Source organism: Acomys minous (assembly GCF_964271855.1).
Source record: "Acomys minous genome assembly, chromosome: 11".
Classification (NCBI taxonomy): Eukaryota; Metazoa; Chordata; class Mammalia; order Rodentia; family Muridae; genus Acomys; species Acomys minous.
Window position 1 is genome coordinate 46332748 of NC_140492.1, and position 21061 is coordinate 46353808.

The 21061-nt window shown below is 43.6% G+C and overlaps 1 protein-coding gene across 1 annotated transcript in view; it reads left to right on the top strand.

Moving 5' to 3' along the window:
- NECTIN3 (nectin cell adhesion molecule 3) overlaps positions 1–10867 on the top strand; it is a 110179-nt gene extending 99312 nt beyond the window's left edge. The window contains exons 8-9 of the mRNA XM_084801573.1: positions 8588–8653; positions 9406–10867. Of these exons, the coding sequence (XP_084657699.1) occupies positions 8588–8653; positions 9406–9582 (243 nt within the window). The 3' untranslated portion in view covers positions 9583–10867. The remainder of the gene's footprint in view (positions 1–8587; positions 8654–9405) is intronic.
- The last annotated feature ends 10194 nt before the right edge of the window (positions 10868–21061 follow it).

Below are 21061 nucleotides of genomic sequence, written 5' to 3' on the forward strand. Positions count from 1 at the left end.
TTTTTTGGGCTCCGTTCCTAGGAACGATTCCCTTGGCGCAGTCAGCAGGATTTCAGCAGACCAGCAATTCAACCTTATATGATAAAGATGATCTGGGCACAAAATGTCTCAGCTTTTGTTTGTCTGGAAATTTCTTCACTTAACCATCTTTATTTAACAGTTCTTGGGGCTTATAATTGTTACTCAGCTTAATGTTTTCCTCTTACACATTGGAATTGAGTTCATATTGTCTCTTTCCTCATGTTTTCCATCATTGCTGATAAAAGCTAGACATGATTCTAGAATCTTTTTGCATAACTTATATCTTTCTTCTAGCTATATCTTGGACTATGTCTTTAATATTGATTTCTGCAATTTTATTTTCAAATGTGTTTGGGTGGTATTACATAAATTCATTCTTTTTAGAATGCACTTAACTTTCAGAAATATAGTTTTGCATTTTTCACCCAAACTGGAACTTTTTACTAAGTCTCTCTTTCTACCCTGTTGCTTGCATAGATATTTTCTACATGGACATGAACACTCACTTTTCTTGAGCAGTGTCTGATGTGCTATGAGGGTATCTGGAGAGGTTTTCCATTTCAGGTTGTATTTTTTTTAAGCCTTTGAAAGCTCTTCATCATTATTAATATTCACGTTTTCTTTAACTTTAATCATGCTTATAATAACTTTTTGAGACTCTTCTTAGTATGTGGCTAGCATGGAACTAATATTCTTCATGATTTAACATCTCTGGTGCTGGGATTGCAGGTGTGTGCCACTGTGATTGCCTTATGGCAAACATAAACATATCAAAGTATTGGCCAGCAAATTGTATTCTATTTATTATCTCCAGGTTCATTTCTATTGCTTTACTTTTTTCTACTTTTTCATGGTTACTAGATATTAATGAGGCACTGGGCATTGTAAATGTTAATCAATTTACCAAATTTTTCTGTTCTTCCTTAGTAAGAATTGAATTATTTTCTGTCAGTATTAAATTAAAAATAAACTTCATCTTCTGGAACCTCGAATTCAGTGTTTTTGGGGGGGATGGGGGAGGGGTTCATTCTAGAAGCCCGTCATTACCCCTAAGGAGGATGGGATCTAGTCTCTTCAGTGATTTGGATATGTGTTCGATATCTGTGACGGCTTCCTATGCTGAGACGCAGTCCTTACTGTAGTAAGAGGATGGAAACTTAGTGCATCTCTAATGCTAAGAGGTGGCTTTGCAGATGTGATGGAGGCCATCAAAAAGGATCCCCTAACTAAATCCTTTATGGGTGGCTTTCTGGGACTGGGACGAGAAAACCACATGTGCCATGTGTGTACTCCCTGGGTTGTCTCAGGATTCTGCTAACAGGAAAGCCAGCCCTTCACTTACACCCACAGGACAGCAAGCCAATCAGTGTAAATCTCTCTGTCCTGGAGGTAGTGGCCAAAAATGGAGTAATTTAGTGTCATGTTGAGCAGGGATTTTTCTACTTTGGCTGGGTGGATACTGAGCATCTCTGAGCTCTAATCGGGTTCTGACGGTGGTTAAGATTACAGTTCCCTACTAATCTCTCCTAGTATTCACTCATTGTCTGTCCCTTGTATGCTCAGACTAGAACTGAGCCAGATGAACTCCTCTGTGCCTGTATCTAGCTTTCTCTAGCTTAGTCTCATTTTCTGTTCCCTCCTTCAGATTCTAGATGCTTCAACTTAGCTAAAGGTGGAACTCTTCCCTGTAAGCTCAGCAAGACACTATGATCATCATGAACGGAAAGCCAGGGTTATCAACAGATCAGTGTGTGTGTGTGTGTGTGTGTGTGTGTGTGTGTGTGTGTGTGTGTGTGTGTGTATCTGTCTGTCTGTCTGTCTGTCTGTCTGTCTGTCTTGTCTGTCTGTCTGTGTGTCCGTGTGCAGGCACATTTGTGAATGTGTGTGCACGTGTGTGCATAAGTGCGTGCATGAGTGTGTGTGTGTGTGTGTGTGTGTGTGTGTGTGTGTGTGTGTATGCTTTTGCTCTGTGCAACACAATTGTCCAATGTTTGAAACTCGTGGTCCATGGACTTGATTCATGGCTTATGCCATAAACTGTCATAACTAGAGACTTGCTTGGCAGCCTATAGGAAGAGTATTAAGACAAGCTACATTTAAAGAACTTAAGTCCTTTATATTTTCTAGACATCATAAGAGGAGACAGGATGCCAGTGGACATGTGGCATCATGTGGAGAGCAAGCTAGAAGAGTCCTGGAGCAAGCTTCCAGCTCAGAAAAAAAACACAAATGGCTAGATTTTCTGTGCCCTAGATTGTCTGTTTATCGGTAGTTCATTGAAAGTAAATTTATAGTGTATCCAGTTTATTAACCTAAAACTGACAGGGAAGGAAAAGGAGGCACAATTTCTGTTGTTAGCAGTGAAACTTGAGAGATAACAAAGACTCAAATGGAGAAAGCACTATAAAACAAGTCATCTAGAAAGCAGTAGATAGCAATTTGTTCCATTTTCTGAGAGAGTGGACAAGATTTCATACAGAATCAATATAATTAAACCATTTGTTCATTATTCATGTTTGTGTCATATAACCTATATTCTTCATAAAAAAGATGGGAGTAGACATTAAAGTATGTAGTTATGTCTGATGTGCTGTTAGTGACAGTGGAAAGTTACCTAGTGATGTGACAGAGAAGCTTAGCAAATACTGGAAAGGTAGCTGTGGAGGAGAAAAAAGCTAGACACTGCGGGTGAAACTACACCTTCACCCTCAGCCTTAGGAAGGAACTGAAGGCAGCTGGATGATGCTCTTTCAGGAGGAAGGGACAAGTCTATAGAATCTTGTTCATCTGGGCTTTTTGAAATGTTATGTCTTTGAAGATTTTAAGGATATTGAATTTACATTTCTCTTCTAAGGTGGGAGAAATTTAACCAGATTTTATGCCAAGTAGAAGAGTCAGAGATACAATGACTTGGAAATGAAGTCTCCCTCACAAAGGCTCATGTCATCAGCACTCAGTCACCAGATGATAGAACCAGTTATTTAGGGTCTGTTGGATTATGAAGGCACTGGATCTCATAACTAATTAATTCACTGGTAGGATCATAACTTGGTGCCATCATTGAGATTGCTAGAAAGTAGAAGATGGGATGGATTGGAGAAAATGGGTCCCTTGGGCTGAGCTCTAGGAGGGCATATTTTGACCCTTGCGCGCGTGTACACACACACACACACACACACACACACACACACACACACACACACACACACACCAGCAGCAGCAGCACAATGTTATGCTTTCCTCAAGTCCAAACCAACAGATCTAGCCAACCATAGTCTGAACTATAAGCTCTTCTTTTAAAGCGTTACTGTCAGGTATTTGACACAGCAGAGGAAAGCTGAGGAAAGTGGGTGGTAAGAGACAGAAGCATCCGACAGAGCCTTGGTCTTGAAAGTGGGAGCAGAAGTTCTCACAGCTGTGGGAATTTCTTCTGGAATGGAAAGAAAGATCCAAAAGCAAGATGTGGTATAAGATGTCATGGTTTTCATCATCAAGATAACTCAATGATGGCACAGGCAGAGACAGTAAGCACTGATCTATGTGTCCAACCCTCAGAAGACTAATTTGGTCATGACCAATGGGATGGTAGCAGAGGTTATTTTGGATTCTCTCAGAAAATACCAGAAAAGGTGGGTGGCAGCAGCTAGCAATGAGAGCTAGCTGCCCTTCTAGAGGACGTGGGCTTGATTGCTAGCACCCACATGGTGGCTTACAACTGTCAGAACTGCAGAACACGGGGATTCTGTGACAATGAAACTTCAATATGTGATGCTAGAACGGTTCATCCATGGCATTAGACACTTGTTAACAACCAAATAAGATGTACTGCTAAGAATCGATTCAAATGTAAACTGTGAACTTCTGAAGATAAGAGTGTGTGCAAAGGTCACCATTTGTGGGAGCTGGAGAGATAGCTCCAAAGTTAAGAGCACTGACTATTCTTCCATAGGTCCTGAGTTCAATTTGCATCAAGCACATGGTGGCTCATAACCATCTATAATGAGAACTGGTGCCCAGTTCTGGCCTTCTGGCTTACATGCAGGCAGAACACTGTATAGAAAATAGGTAGGTAGGTAGATAGATAGATAGATAGATCTTTTTCTAAAGTCCCTATTTGTAACAAATGAACAGTGAAGCTGGGAATTTTCCTGGAGGTAGAGTTTATACATATATAGAGAGAGGAAGGCAATGTCCTACCTGTGGACTTCCAGGGAGTCATTCCTTGGTTTCTTTGATGACACAGAAAAGGATTAGCAACATGTTTGGAAGATGGGGACAATAATGTATTTTCTTATCATGTTAAAGTTCCCATATGGAATTTTGGTGAACAAATTGGAGCAACACGTCTTTCCAACACATCTCTCTGTAAACCCCTGCAGCCATATCGTTTACCTAGAGTGTGCATCTTTTTCAGGGTTGATGGCAGCTCTTCTTCCCACACACTGCCCCCAACAGGAGAAACAGACAAAGGCTGTTGATGGGCAAGGCTGAATTGGTGGGCTAGGCTGTATTGGTAGGCATCTTCTACTAATGTCACTGGAGTTGTGGTAACAATTTCTTTACTTTTTCTTTTCTCATTCTTCCAAATGATTCAGCTCCTATAAAAGAGGAACAACCTGCAAGCATTGCTGGTTGCCCTTCCTTTGGTAGATTCTGTACCTTTCTGGAAGTTAGGTCAGCTTTGTCTATCACCAAATTCCTTTTTCCTTCTGTGGGAGTATTAAATGTAGAAACTGACAGACTATTAGACAGGTGGGCCTGCTGAAGAAGACAGCGTGGGCAGACTGCAGCAGGACTCTGTCACAGGTTCTTTGATGCTGATAAAAGGTGCCATAAATTGTGATGGCTTTTATTGACTTATTTTTCTAAAAATCAACACAAATAGGTTTAGGTTTTATTGCAACATAGAGGATACCTGAAGAGGAACAAATAAAGTTATAAATAAGATGTATTTTATGAAGACATCCAGATACCTCTTCAGAAAAGATTAATTAACCTAAGTGATTTAGAAATTCTCTGCCTGCCTTCTCTGTAGTGCTGTTAGCTTCTCTGTCTTTTCCATTTGTACTTGGTTACGAATGCTACAGAACAATTTCTTAATTATCTATATAAAAAATGGAAAGAAAATAAGCACAGGGATCCTTCATAAAAGCAAAGAAGTGAAAGAAAATACTAATTCTACTTTAAGGTATTAGTTTTCAAATCTGTTTTCCTTGGACCACAAGTAAGAAGATAACTTATGAGGCCTAGCAAGAGTGAACATTCTGATGGTAATGCTAGATGCCTAGATTGGGTTGAGTACAAGGCTTGCCTTTGCTGGGATGAGGCTCTGGAGGTGTGCCAATCTCTGTGGTGATAAAAGGGCATGCACTTCTGAATCTGGCCTTTCCTGCGCTAGCACTGTGTCCTCTTTCAGGCTGGAGGGCCATGGCATCACTGGCTGGGAGAGTAGGTGAGACCTGGGTGCTAGGAGAGGAGAGTGATATCTAACAGCCAACCAAAGCCAAGCACCAGGATGTGTTCCTCATCTCTAAGCATGCTACTTTGCCTTCTTAAGGCACTTACAAGATACGCATGCATTCACCTTAAAATTAAGAAACCACATATGACAGCTACAGAGTATTGAATTCTAAGGGTTCTACATGACTGGCCACATGTCTGTTAAGCTTACCTGCCTGGGTTTGTTTTTTTAACCAAACTGTATTGAGTTGAAAATATCATCTGGTCATGTGACAGCTTCATGTTGCAGATGGCATTAGGGGGAGGTAGTTTATCACAGATAATTTGTAATAAGGATAACCTTGACACAGGAGACCAAGAGCCAGTGTGAGTTTAGATTCCAATCAGTTCATTAACTATTGACTTGTTATTACAGAAGACAGGGTAAATTACAGGGATGAAAGACTGTCTGAACAGTTTTAGCTGTTATAAAAACAAGCCATAAAAGGGAGCTCATGACTAACAAACTCACTTCACCTAGTGTGGAGAGGGGTAAGATATTCAAGACTATACACCAGCAGATCCGGTGCCTGGGGAACACCCTCCTCCTGATATGGCTGTCTCAATGTAACCTCATAGTTTAGAAAAGAACTCTATAGCCTCTATAGTGCTTTGTATGTATGTATGTACATGCATATACCGAGCATTAACCCCATTCATGGGAGCCCTACCCCCGTGACCTCATCTCTTCCAAAGCCCCGCCCCCCTGGTACCATCACACTACAGATTGGGTTTCAGCATTGGACTTAGGAGAGGACAAACACTGAAGCCACAGCAGCACACAGGACAGGGTCAGTACTTACTGTGGTTAAAAAATTACAGATGTTCAAGATTATATAAGCCAAGGCCAAACTATGAAGTGAGTCACATTGTGTGTGCAGAGAACAGTGGGGAAAGTAGGAGTGAAAGGACTGACTGTGGCAAAGACAGGCTCAATGGGAAGAGAAGAATGACTTTACTCAGGCCACCATCTGTAGAGAGGGTTTCAACTACCAGAGCATAAGGGGCAAACTTCCAGGCCAAAGGGATAGTGGGAACACGTTGGAGTTATGCCACACAGGACATTCAGCCCTTTTTCTTACTGTCATTGCACAACATCTTGTGTAGGCATGGAGCTAGAAGCAGGGGACAGAAGCCTCGAAATTTATGTTTGAGTAGCAGTCTACTAACTGAGATACCTTAATCACGCTGAGACACAGATCTAATCACCCGTAAAATAATATTGATAGAAAAATATAGTTTGTGTGGTACATATACACATACACTACTCAGCTATTAAAAACAAGGAATTCCCGAAATTTGTGGACAAATGAATTGAGATAGAAATGATCATAATGAGTGAGTTAACAGAAAGAGCAGAAAGAGTCAAATGGTATATACTCACTTATATCTGCATACTAGCCCAAGGGGCATGTCCCACGAAAGCCTTCACTTACCAGGAAACTGGGACAGAGTGGAGGACATTCTAGTGGGACTCTAGATGAGAGAAGCATGGGAGAATAGCAAAGTAGAAGGATCCAGGGGGTCCTAGAAACCTACAAGAAGAACATTATGACAGGCAGATATGGGCCCAGGAGTCCCTCTCAAACTATGGCACCAGCCAAGGACAATACAGGCCATAAACTTTAAACCCCTCCCCAGATCTAGCCAATGGACAAGACATCCTCCACAGTTGAGTGGAGAGTGGGGTCTGACTTTCACACGTACTCTGGTGCCTCATATTTGACCACGTCCCCTGGATGGGGAGTCCTGGTGGCATTCAGAGGAAGGATAGCAGGTTTACCAAGAAGAGACTTGATACCCTATGAGCATATACAGGGGGAGGAAGTCCCCCTCAGGAACAGTCATAGAGGAGGGGAGTAAGGGGAAAATGGGAGGGAGGGAAGAATAGGAGGATACAAGGGATGGGATAACCATTGAGATGTAACAAGAATAAATTAATAAAAAAAGAAAAATATAGTTTGTACTTCAAAGGGAATAAGAAATGGTTTATTCTGGAGTCAAATAGGAGTGATCATGGCCTGAGAACATAGGTTCTCCCAAGCACTGTGAAAGCAGTAACATGAGATCATATTAGTTACAGAAGAAAGTACTTGCCAGACGCATGGATGGACACCATATGTATGTGGTTTCAGATGCTACTTGATGACAGTCCTTAGCCTTTGGGTTGGGGGAAGCTAGTGATCTGCTAAGAGCACATTTTAAATGTTTTGATAGTCACCAGGATGTTAAGTCAGATGGGGTGAGCACTAAGTGGCTTTCAAAGTGACTAAAAGCAGAGTAAGATAATTTTGGCTTTAGCCTGTAACATTTTAGTTCTCATTGTGAGGAAGTTAGTCATTGGCTTTGGGGAATCTTTAGCACAAGTGTGGTGATCCCTCTGACCCCAGCAACTGCACTGGAGACCAGCCTTATAGGATTACGTATATGAGTTAGATAAGTGAATGCTTACAAAACTCCTTCCAGCACGCTCCGTCTCATGTAGGACACTGATGAGAAAACAGTCCTGTCATTATATGCCCCGATAGCTGCCTTCCCCTGAGGGTGTTACGGGGCTTTACAAATGACGTGGCACTTGAATGGCAGTCTAGTGTATCAGGCAGAGGGGGCTGATGTGACTTTCAAAGTGATGACTCCCTTTACAACCTGTGAGGGTAGGAGTCCGGGAGAAATTATGGCCTCATGGATGACCACAGATACAGGCTTGTCATTGCCAGGTCAGCCCACTCTCACCTGGTTCAAGACACCAGACTGTTCCACCGGGAAGGATAGAAGACCCTGGGTGCTTAAACTCTCAAGTCATCTACTCACAGTTTGCCCAGCACTTGTGCATCCCATGTTCTGGATGTTTTTCTCTCTGAAGAAGCCAGGAGCCAGGAGAGAAGGGACGAGGGGAGAGACCGTGTAGCTGGGTTTGGTTGGTTGCTTGGTTTCCATCCTCCTGGAGGCTATTTTACTTCATTGGTAGACATTTCTCAAGACGTGATTGGCTCCTTGAACATAGGCGCCTCCTTGATACTGCTTCATGTGTTGGCCATTACCATGTGTGTCTTTTACTGTCTTCCAGACTGATGAACACTTGCCTTTGCAGACCCAGTTCAAAGAGAAAGGAGCTGGTGGCCTTCAGCCCTCCGTAAGTAAGGCTCGTGCTGTACCCACTCAGGTATCGTTTAAAGTTTTGTCAGATGCTCATAGGTGCATTTTGTCCATCACTCCCTGTTTAAGTGTCTATATGTGACCTGGTAAAGTCCCTGAACTTGCTTACTCTTGCAAGTAATCTAAAAAACACTTCTAGGGCATCTCAGAAGCAACTATCAGTCATGTGAAACTAACACCCAGGCAGAGAGGCCATGTCAGAAATACCAGAGAGCCTCAGAGGGAACTCCTCCTACAGGAAGTGTCAGCTGTGGCTCAAGGTCAAGGCAGAAGGAAAGGTCTAGAGGAGAAGCTATTTTGAGCAGCGTTTTTTAAATCTCCCTTTGATCAGACATATGGTCAAATGCCAGTTCATTTTGCTGTGTCCACTCCCTAATCCCCCAATGCTGAATCTTGATGTTTATTTTTGTTTGATTTCATTCTCTGACTGTCTCATATATTCCTTCCAAGCCAGGGCCCTTTTTGAGAGGTCCCTGAAGTTCAAAGCCTAAAACTGCTCACAGCCCCACAAGTTGCAGTTTGTAGTTTCAAGGCACCATTCCTCTTACTCGGGTGTCGCGGGCACCAAATGACTGGAACCTGGGGAGCTGATGAACTTTGCTTTGCCGTCCAGTTCCTTGTGAATCAGGGACATGGACTTCAACGAATTCGACTTTTCTTGTTTTCACCAATGCGCTAGACAAATGTAAACAGTGTCTCTGCTAATGTGAGCAATGTTTGAATTTCTAGGATGGACTAAATAGCAGCAGATTTGACTATGAGGACCAGAACACACTGCGAGAAGATGGGACTGAGCAGATGTGCCCGCTTTATAACCAGATGTGCTACCAAGGCCGAAGCCCTCACAAACATCGCCCAAGCCACCCCGAGAGACTCTACATCAACCCGCGAGAACATTATGTGTGATCTTCCTCTTATTATACCAAGCGTTCTAACAAAAGTTTATTCTTAGACCTGAAAGGGAAACTGAGGCATCTAAATGATTTCGGTCTAAGTGTGTTGGAACTCTTGATGAGTGACTCAGATCTACTAGTGGATTTCTTAACTTCATTAAGTGTCTCTTAGCCACCAGCTGTGTTGTGAACTCGGCCAGCAGCTTGGCTTTGCTGTAACCCCCATGTTTAACTGCTAACACTTGGCCTACAATGCCATGTGCATTTGAAAGCACTGCATCTGCCTGTGATAACTGTGGAGAAAGGCTGCAGCTGCTGGCAGCCACTCCACTTGGGTCTCAGGCAGTGCTCATCTGTAATTTAAACAGGTGGGAAAATGAGCTCCAAATCCAGTTCACTAATTATTAAGCTGGGATTCAGATTTCCCTAGCATCTCAGTGCGGTTACAATACCTGTGTGCAGAGGCCGGAGGAAAGACAGGGACTCTGCTGTGTCCAAACAACAACAAAGGCGAGGGGACCCTCCCAGCATCCTGTTGCTTCTGGACCAGTGTTAGTGCCATGTGTCCTTCCTGGCTATTGGGCTCCACGGGGCCTTCTGCCCTCTATCCCCTAGTGACGAGCTGTGTCTAACGACATCTAAGCTGTTCCTGTTGCTGCAGCCTTGTCTTCCACTGGTCGGACTAACCTGTTTGATTCTCACCTATTAAGACCTAAAATCCCTGCCAAAATAAGATTTTTAGCCTTGTCCTCTTCTCATGTACATGACAGGCTCAGTTTCCACTTCTTAAATTGCTCTCAAACCAGTCTCACCATACACAGGCTTTAGCTAGCTACTCCTCTGCAGCCTTTCCTTCTCATCCATGTCCTATCTACCTCAAAGGGGGGAAAAAGCCACCTGAAAAATCACTACAAAGTGACTCCTGCTCTTAAAAGCCAGGTGGGAAATTTGAAAACTATTTTTTATAAAGCTTCTTTAATATGACATGTTTGCTAAATCTGCATGTCCTCCCCACATCACCTGGTCAACAAGCCTAAGGAGACACTACACAGTGAATAATATAGCAGCCTCTCTGCCAGGGTAAACAGCTACACTATGACGCCATGATACCCGCTCATGCCTTCCCGGAGAACTTTCACCTCTGTCTGCCTGCTGTCTATCATGGAGACTGACAATGGTGGGCACAGGGGGACACCTAAAGGCAAAAGGGTCATTGTTCTATTCTACAAATACCATAGCTCTACTGTGTACCCTGGAAGATGAGAGTGTGTCACGGATATCAAAAAAATAAAATAAAACACCATGTCCTTGTTAACATATTTTAAAACATGGTATTAAGAGCAAAAGAAATAGTATACATGCCCAGGCTAAGCCAGAAGAGGAAGTGAGAACATAACCAGATTTATGGTGAAGTACCAAAGATACTTTCTTCAAAGATACTTCTTGGCCTTGGTTCTCCTTTGCTTCTTTTGTTGTTCGCCAGGCTTTGTGCAGTACATACAGAGGTGGCTCTGCAGCAGTGTACCCTCGCACCCTGCTCCCTGGGTGATGGGCAGTTCTAGGAGCAGGGATGCCCCACCTCCATCTTACTTTATCATTGGGATGAGCAATTTTAGAGGTCACAGCTCCAGAGCACCTAGAGTTCTGCTGGTCCTCTCCCCCATCACTGGGTACTTTGGACTTAGTTTTCTGCCTTCGTCGCAAAGATGATGGTCAGCCTTGTTGCTCTGGATGCCATCACTAAGTCTGTGTGACTGAAAGTACAGGAATCCTGTGCTTGTTTTCCAATAATGAGGTGGCGATGTGCTGAGAGCATTTCTTCTTTGACACTGAAGCTCTTCATGAGGCCTAGATGCTAGGGGTTGGGTTGCAGAGCACCCCCTCCTTCAGAATGCTTTAAAATATCTTAATACTGAGGACGCCTTCCCAAGTCCTGCTGGGAAGCAGGTCATAGAATCCACTTCACAAAAGCGCACCGTGGACCCCAGGAGAGGGGGAGGGATGTCTGCCTTTGTGCCAGAGATAGGGATTTGGAAGCCTTTTGTCCTGTCCTCAGTGCCTTCCTAGAGGAACCCACTGTCTACCTGTCAAGGGTCCTTAGTATTGTTATAAAAAAAAGTTATTTTAGGGTGTGGGCACTCTCTGCTGCCAGCTACTTACTTAACTATCATCTGTGTCTTTCTATCAGCTATGAAATTTCTTGGGCAACTGCTATATTTGATAGCTGTTGGCCCCAGACATGGGTCACATAAGCTTCATAAAAGCTTATTCTAGTGCCGCCTGTCTGTTCTCTATTTAAAAAGAAAAAGAAAAAAAAAGTTAGCTAAATCCAGAACAGCTTTAAAAAGGGTTTGATTAACCAGCCCCCTCAACCAAAAACTGCCATCCAAAATTAGTCTGCTGCTCTCAGAATTTGGAGCCTAGCCCACTTGACGGTGCTATTTAAATTTGGAACTTAGACTGTAAAGGTCAGTAAGTGAGGTTGAGCGACATATTCACAGCTGGTCATGCTCTCCCCATAAAGTTCACTGAGACACATGTAATCCCAACAGCAGTTTTCCATGGACTGCTGCCACTCTGAGTTCCAAGGAGGCAGGGAGGAGTGCACGCTCATCCTCACCACGGCATCCATTGCCTGCTTTACCTGCCAGCGTTGTGGCTGCAGTAGCAGACCACCAGGTACCTTTGCATCTTGCTGCACTGAGGTGTCTGTTCCAGCTTCAATCAGCCTGACTTAGTTGAATAAGAATGCAAACAGCAGTGCTTCTTCCCATCTTCTATGAGAGTCCTCTCTTTGCCTGGAGTTTCATATGCTCTAAATCTGAAGACATCTCCATCCTTTCTTTGGAGTATATTAAACTCTTACCTGTGCTAGGCATCTGTATAATGTGCGCACACATACGACTAAAAAATACCCGTTTAGTTACCAGGAGGTTCTTGTCGTCATCGTTATTTCTATGTCCTATTCACTCAGAAACAGGACCAAATCTTTCACCTCAAATTGTCTTTTGTCAAAGCCTAAATTTCAAATTTTTTTTTTTATGATTGCTCATCTTTTCTTGCGTTCACTCACCTCCTGGTGCTATTCTTACTGTAAAATAGGGCCTGCCTTAGAATTAGAGGGTCCATTGTTGTAAGAGTCTACCCAGTTTTATATCCAGTTTTATACCCAGTTTTACCCCTAACTTAGGGGGAAATAACTTAAACTGTCTAGGATATTGGTTGTTTCCCATCAGGAAGCAGAGTCCTTCTCTATCAACCTCTCAGAACTGTGGTAAAAAGTCACAAGTTTTCTCCAAACTGACAAGTAACTATGACTCCACTATTACGTATTGAACCTCACTTTCTCGTGCCTTTGGTACTATTTAGAGAACTGGAATGTTCCAGCGTGAGCCATTCAGTAGTGTGGAAATTTGGGCTTGATCCAGGTTTGGTATAACCAATTGCAAGTGCAGACATTCCCATAACAGTTTCATATCTGGGCCACTGAGGCGGAGCCTCATGTAAAGGAGCTTGCCATGTAAGCCTGGGGCCCTGAGATCAGTCCCTTGACGTAACATAGACATACAAGGAGAGGTAAGGCTGCCACATCGCCTTTTAGCACCACCTGAGCTCACACATCTCATGCACATGCAATAGTAATAATAATAAATACTTTAAAAAGGTTCAACTCGGTCGAGCTTTAGATAGGATTGAAATGCATGTTACTAGAAACCATGGTTGCTCCAGTCTTACTATTAACTTTACTGAGTGTGTGGGATGGAGCAGGTGCTAGGGCCAGCACTTCACATAAATCATCTCACTGCATTGGCTCCTGCCCCTGCTTTGTCCTCTTTCCAGAGCTCCCATGGGAACAGGCAGATTCTGACTCCTACACTACACAGTTGCAGGTCATGTAGATCATCGGTCAGCTGCTTTGCTGGGGGATAGACTTGTCTTGGCTTTGTTAAAGCAGGAACATAAGAGCCCACACATAAGAAATGACAAAGTAGAAAGCAAGCGCGTGTGCTCACATTTTACCTGTAAATATTCAGAAGTACTCTTCTGTCCGTGAGGTTAACCTACATTAGTTAAGCTACAAAGGCAGATAAAACAGCCTATACCAGTTGCTTTGGTTTTATAGGGTACAAACTTCTAACATTCTTTCCTGGACTTAATTTGACATGCTTCTTGCTATTTGTCTCTGTTCAATAAAGACTCATCTCCGTGGGTGGCGGCACTCATCCTGCAGACAGCTGAACGGAAGCCAGAAAAGGACAGAAAGGGTGAAAACTGGAGATGCCAGTGTCCCCACCTGTACTTCTCAGCTTTCTGTCTCCTTTTCTGGTTCTTAAATGGTAAGGCACTGCCATCATCCTTGGGTCATTTGAAGACCCTAAAAGAACACAGAGCTCGTGTCCGTATTAAACCAAAAACTAGTGTTTGCAAACCTAGACAACTAAAAATGTTATTACAGTTCTCTTGTTACAATTGATGAAGCATATGGATTTCCTCCATTCAAGAATATTATATGCTGGCCCTTGTCAGCTGTTGAGGCTGCTTTGGTAGCTTTTGGTAGACAGATGTGTAAGTCAGTATGGCTCCATACCAACACTACCAGGCAGTATTTTACAGTGGAATCAGTCTTTAGCCCAAGTACTCTATCACGTGTGTTAATAAGCCCGGAGGCTCCAGGACAGTCCACCAGACTCCTATCAAGCTTAGAGAGGCCTTGCCCTGCCCTTCCAGACAACCCAACAGCATCCCATGCCCATCTGAAGGAGCCAGCCAAAACGAGTCCAGCAATATTCATCCCAAGTCAGTCAGACAGGCTCTGTTCTAGGGTTTCTACAGAGAGAATAGGTCAGGCATCTTCAGTCTGCTGGCCTTGTTGATGGGAAGACTGGCCAGCCCTACATGATTTGGCCCAGTCCAGTCACTATTAACACCAACAAGCTGACCACACAAAATACTTGTTGGATTAACAAAGTCTGTAGTGTTGGGCTGCAAATAAAGCACGTGGTAAAAGCCTCTGGAGTGACCAGAGCTTTGCACGTGCTCACTGTCCCTGGAAGATGTGTGCTCCTGACTAGGATGCATCAGATACTAACCAGCCATCCCTAGAGATGTATTAAAACTGCTCAGTGTGTTTGAAAATAATCATAAAAATGAAATCCTTCATAACAGAACTTGGTAAATACCTCTCCAGTTTTCCTGCCCTCACTCTATGGTTGGGGCGGGGCTGTTCACTGCTCTGAAGTCAAGAACCTGCTGAAGAGTTTTACTGACATCTTTCCATAGCAACAGCTGTTGTCCCGGGATGCACTGTCAGCACTATGCAGATGTATGGAAAAGAGCACAATATCTGTGAATTGGCAACCGACTGACAGGCTTCTGTCCTCTTGTGCTACAGTCCCACAGTGGATTAATCACAGTTGCCACAGCAAAGGTTACCTAGGAGGCAGGTCACTCGGTCTTAATGTTCCGGTCAAGTTCTAATCACTATCCCAAACAATCTTCAGACAAAGGGGCCTCTCTGAGATAGCTCAGTTTCCTGCCACTCCAAGGTGGGAAGACACACAGCGGCCCCTCTGTGGATTTTCCCAGAGCCTTTCTAGGATCAGATCTCACGGGTACAACACAGTGGCCAGCTTTGTGACCTATGCTGGATGGAGTTTATCTCCGTGGCATGGAATTTGACTGTGAAAGGTGATTCAAGAGAGCCCTGAGGGAAATCCTCCTTGGGGGTCCATAACATCAGATTTGCTACAGCTACTTAGAACTGAGCCCTGTCCCATCACAGATGTGCCTGACAGCCATGGAGAGATGGGTTGTTTGTCTTCCTCAGAGGGTAATTTCCCTTAATGACACACAGTAGATCTATGAAGCCCAGAGTTACAGTTTTCCAAGTGAATGGATACCATTGTTTTGGTTTTCCGTACCCTTTCCAGGAACAATCAGCGTTTCAAATCCACTCTGGTGTATTGATCCGAGCTCAGTTAAATTGCTCTCTGAAATCTTACATGAGTAGCCTAGAATTCATTATAGTTTAACTAGAGGCAGTAGATGCTTGTTGTGCATGTACTAGTTTATTCCAGGTCACACATGGCCGTGGCACTCCTGTACTCTCACATACTCTCGGGAAACATGAGTGCGAAGATGCTCTTAAACCGAGCACTTTGGTACCCAGAGGAGTGTCCATTATCTTTGGTTACACTGTACACTTACAATCCCAAATCCTCCATAAAAATAGGTTCAGTAGCTGGTATTGATAGCTACAAGCTCCCCCAGATTGTTCCTTTTTGTCTATCTGTGAGAGTTCCCGTTGTTCCTGTACCTTCTGTTTTCACCTCAAGCATCCCATCTCCAGCCCCTCTGCTCCCCATGTGGCTCTCACCCCTCAACATCTCTACTTCGCAGTTTTGTCCTTTCAAGTCCCTGCTCTCCACCCAACAAGGTTGTCCTGGTGGTAGGGGGGATTAAGATGTCCAAGGGCTACCTTCAAGAGAGAGCATTCTTTCAAAGTGGATTTACAAAAGCCCCTGGCCTTAGAAATGAGAAACTTTCTAGCTATTATATTTTTCTATTCTTGTTTTGCTATTTTTACTCCTGCAAAATGATCTCTGTCTGAAAAGAGGCTTTAATCCTGGCTTTAACTTTCTCCCTACTAGCCCCCTCACACTGAAAGGAGCTCCTCCTTGCGCTCTGAACTTCTTCCTCTGACCCACTAAGTCTCTCAGTGGAAACCCCAACACTTGTACTTCTGTTGTAAAAAAGTAATGCTACCTTCTGTAGAGGAAACTAGCTTTTCCTGTGAGAGAGACCAGCGAGGAGGCCTCACTCTGCCTGTCTAGGTCTCACAGCAAGCCTTGCTTCTTGATATGCAAATGGAGGCTACTCTGGTTATCTTTTAGTGCTTGGATGTTGAGTCCTGCCTACTAAGTGGTGGAAGCATTGTGCACATGGCTTGTGCTTCATTAATGGGTAATGGGCAATCTAGGCAGCCTTCAAGTGGGAGTGAGTCCAGCTCGATTTAGAATCCTTTACTCCCACTATTTTTAGAAAGAAGTATACCTTGCTGTCTTCAATAGAAATTTGTTGCTTGTTTTCTGAATTATTTTCATTTTGTAGAAAGAGTTCGATACTACGTATTCTTGCTTGTGAGAAAAGACTCATATGATATATTTAGCATTAAAACTGAAACAGGTAATAGTGTAGTTGGGTGAAGAAAATTCTAGCTCAGATGTTGTGAAACACAAAGATCAGCCTAGTGTTTGATACTATATTTTAAGTAATGGTGGTTTTAGATTGTCCTTAAGTTTCCAGAAATTGTCTTTTATTTTTGCATTTTGGACTATATGGCTCTTTAGATATTTCAAATAAAGGCTTTTATCATAAAAAGTTTTTTCATTTCTATTAATAAATCAATTATTAAAATGCACGTGAAATCACAAGGCTAATTACACAACTGTGGAATGCACAAACTACAAACGATTGAAATACTTCTATGTTTCAGACCTTCCTAGAAGATTTTAAAAGTAGTGACAGGAGTGATGTGTGCTTCAAACACATACAAACAAAGTTATTGTTGTAGTTACTTAAACATATTTTATATGTTCATTTTTATTCACGTGTATGTGTGTGGTGTGGTTACATGCATGTGAGTGAGGTGCCCTGGGGACAAGAGACATCAGCGACCCCTGGAGCTGGAGTTCTGGGCACTTGTGAGCAGCCCTGATATGGGTGGGACGATCTAAACTCAGGGTATCCGCAAAAGCAGTATGTGCCTATAACCACTGAGCCATCCTGCCAGGCCCCAGAATACTTTTGTAAGCAAGGCTACATTTATTTCAGTAGGCAGATTGTTCATCTTTCCCTGATTCTTTTAATCATTAAAATGTACCTTCCTTTTAGTAAATAATATCAGTACTATTACCCATGCTCATTAAATGCTGATAGGCATCAAAAGCAAATGAACAAAGTGAGCAGCTGTGGTGGATTCCAGAATTTTCTCTGCCAATGCCTTAGTCCTCTCTGAAATCTGAAAATCTAGGAACCGCGTTTTAAAAAACATCTTATTGAGAGAAACACATACTTATAAACTCAAAAGCATAACTCCTCCTTGTAAGAAGCGTTAAATTTGTAGGCGTTAGTATATTTACAGGGTCATGAACCCATTACCACGATTAATTTTCAGTTTTGTTCATTGCCTCCAGAACAAACCTATGCACATTAGCATTTTTTCTAAGAAGACCCTGACTTGGTCCTTGGAAAGCCACATTCTCCTGTCTGTCGGCCACTCGCTTGTTCAGGGCGTGGTATATACCTGGCCTTATGCAGTAGACGGTCCTTGGCGACTCCCATCTTTGCCTCATGCTTCCAGAATGATCTTGACTAAAGCTTCTTGCTCTTCTCGTTGCCGGAGCTGGCTCACCACACCAGACTGTACCCACTAGCCCTGCACAGCTGGGACCTTTGCCCTGGGTTGATAGTTACGAGTTATGAATGAAACTGCTGTGCACATCTATGTCTAGTTTCCGTGTGGAATGGTCTGGCTTCTCTTGCACACATACCTAGGAGTGGACCTACAGGTCATGTGGCCACTGTGGCTTAAGGGTTTGGCTTTTTCCAAAGCTGCTGTACCAGTCTAACCAGCATGTTCATTTCAGTCTTGGTGACTGTTGCAACCCTAGTAAGGATGTTGCTGGGCTTTTCCTGCTGCCTCCCAGTGTTTACTTATTTACTACCGCGAAGGAAGAAAATCCATTCCTAGCTCATGGACAGTATAAAACCAGGCTACAGACAATATTCTACCCATAGCTGAGTTCTCCGTAAGAGCATGAACCCGTAAGAGCATGATGACAAATGCATCAAAGAACTCTAAGCACTGTATGCTGAAGAGCAGAGGATGCATAAGCCTGTAACAGACATAGCAAATTAAAGCAAGTATGTAAGACAGTTAATAAACCCTCTCATCACATACCGAGTTGCCCAGCATTTGGATGGTAGAGGCAGGAGTATCAGGATTTCAGGGTTAGCCTCAGCTACATATCCAGTACAGGGCCAGCCTTGGCTATAAAAGACATTAGCTACTTGGAGGGGAAAAAAAAAAACAACAACCCACTGGCCTGTATCAATTGCTGATTCCCTTGTGTGTTTACTGTAACTGCTGCCTGCTTTAAGCTCCCACAGTGATAATGAGCCTGGTAGTTAGGAAGAATGCACTATCAGCAGCTGCCTCTCAGACGTCCCTGGTGTCACCCCCACCCCAACCTCTCACATACCTCATGGTAGCCAGTAAATACAACTAGTATCTACAAGGCTGGTGTAGGTCTTCTACAAACAACCAAAGAAAAGGGGACCGTTTGCTCCTTTTATTGTCTCATTAGACCATCACAACCTGTAGTGAGAATTTTGGACTCTTAGCAGCAACAAAAAAGAAACACGAGTTACGTTCTGTGGATATGTTTTTGTTTTAATCCCAGGTGTGGGATATGGGGCTGATTCAGTTTGTCTACAGCCCTTAACTATGATTGCCCCGAGCACTAACAGGGCCATGATCTTTACCAGCTGCAGATAGTTTATTCTGGAGAGGGACGAAATGCCAGAATCCAGAGAGATACACAGGTGCTCCAAAGAAGGAGGAGGTGACAAAGGAGGAGGAAGAAGAAAGAAGAAAGGAAAAGGAGGAGGCGGGGGCTGCAGCTCCCCCCCCCGCCCCCCACTGCCCCCCCCTCCACCCCCCCCTCCCTCCCCCCCCCCCCCCCCCCCGCTTCTTTGGTTGCTGTTGTTACAGTTTGACAAGAAAAAGCAGTTGGAGCTCTCCTGACAAGGAAGATTGAATTTGCCACAGGAAGCTGACAAGCCAAATCACCAGAAGTAGTCTCCCTCTCTAGCCTTCCTCGTCTACCTCTTGTTGGGGCTGGAAGGGAGGTAGAGATAGAAGAACCTAAATAAAATAGCTATTTTAAAAAAAAATAGCACTACCAACAACCTATTTACTGTTTCTCAGTCCTTAGCACAGGGTTTTGTTGTTGTTTTATAAATCACATGAACATTTGCAGCCTCCAAAATGTAAATACAAATAACAAACAGCAGTGTGCTTCACAATAAACTCAAAACAAGGAGAAACATACTCTGACCATCTATTCCCTCACCCTACCCCACCCCCACATGAAGAAAAGTTATTTTGAAAGTACATTTAGCTGGAAGTTCCGTGAGTGAGAGATGGTCCTACAAACCAGATACAAACATCTTCCACACATATGGATCACTTGTGCAACTGTTTAAAACTCACAGTAATTGACAACAAAAATTCAGAGGGCTTTTGTCAGTGGTTAGATATTCGTGCAATGCCTGATCAGATGTTTGGCCTCTCTGTTTCTTCACTCCAGAGATTCCAAGAAAAGCCTCAATTTTAGATTTTTATCTCCACCAAAACTCAAGGGGTAGCGTGGGGTGGGGGTGTGATACCCTTCTATACCTTCTGAAATCACTGCAAAAAAAGCTCTGGAGACATTAGGTGGTGAGTCACCCAGAAAATAAGTAGTTCATAACTCAGACTTTAAATGGCCTTCTGCAATTCTAGTCTCTTTCCCTCTTGGCGTTGCTTTGTGTAGTGTATTTAAGTACAACTGTGCCTTCTTATCCACAGTCTCCCAGGCTCCTATCTTCTCTAAATTCTTTCCCTTCTACTAGTAGTATGGCTCAGAGTTCAGTGAGGGTTTCCGTCTTTAGCCCAAGCATATGTCTGAGCTAAGCAAAGCAAAGACAGACCAGCTTTGCTGAGCAGAAATGCTACCTTGTATGGGCCGGCGTGGATGTTCTTAACTGCAGAGAGGCGTATAGATCCGGAGAACTCCCCACTGTCAGAGTGCCAATTGGAGACTTCGCTCAGACATGTGAAGCGATTGGGACTTGAGTGTGTTGTGACTAATTGTAAGCTGTGAGCAGCGCTCTGAGACTTCTCTTCCTGGCTAAAGGAAAAGCAGAATCTTTTCTAACATGCAAAAGATGTCCTGACACAGATGTCCCCTGCTGTGATCCAACAGACTTGCAGGAGTTTCCTGGAATTACCCTGTATTCCAAAATCAGCCTGGTTATCCCTGTAGGAACCTCTCAGACTGGGCACCACTACAGTGGGCTCAATCCACAGGAGCTGTGCCCTCTGCCCTGGTCCAGGTATCAGGGCTTGAGATAGCACACAGGGTGAACGCAGATACTGCAGGAGCATGGCCCCCATGCTTCTGCCCAGACTCTTCACATTTCAGCCCCATCCTGTGTTCTGCAGTTGGATGTGGGAAACGGTGCACTGTCCCTTTCTCTGCTGTGATGGCAAAGAACCCCACTCTCTACAGCTGCTTGTTTCTAAAGAGGCTGTGTGAGGTCATCAGGAGAGCAAGATATGGCTGCTTTGCTGTGCAGAGAGGATTCCAGGAAAGAACAAGATATCCCCTCATCAAAGGGCGGAGTGTGTGCATGTGTCTACTTCTGTATGTGTGTACATATGTATA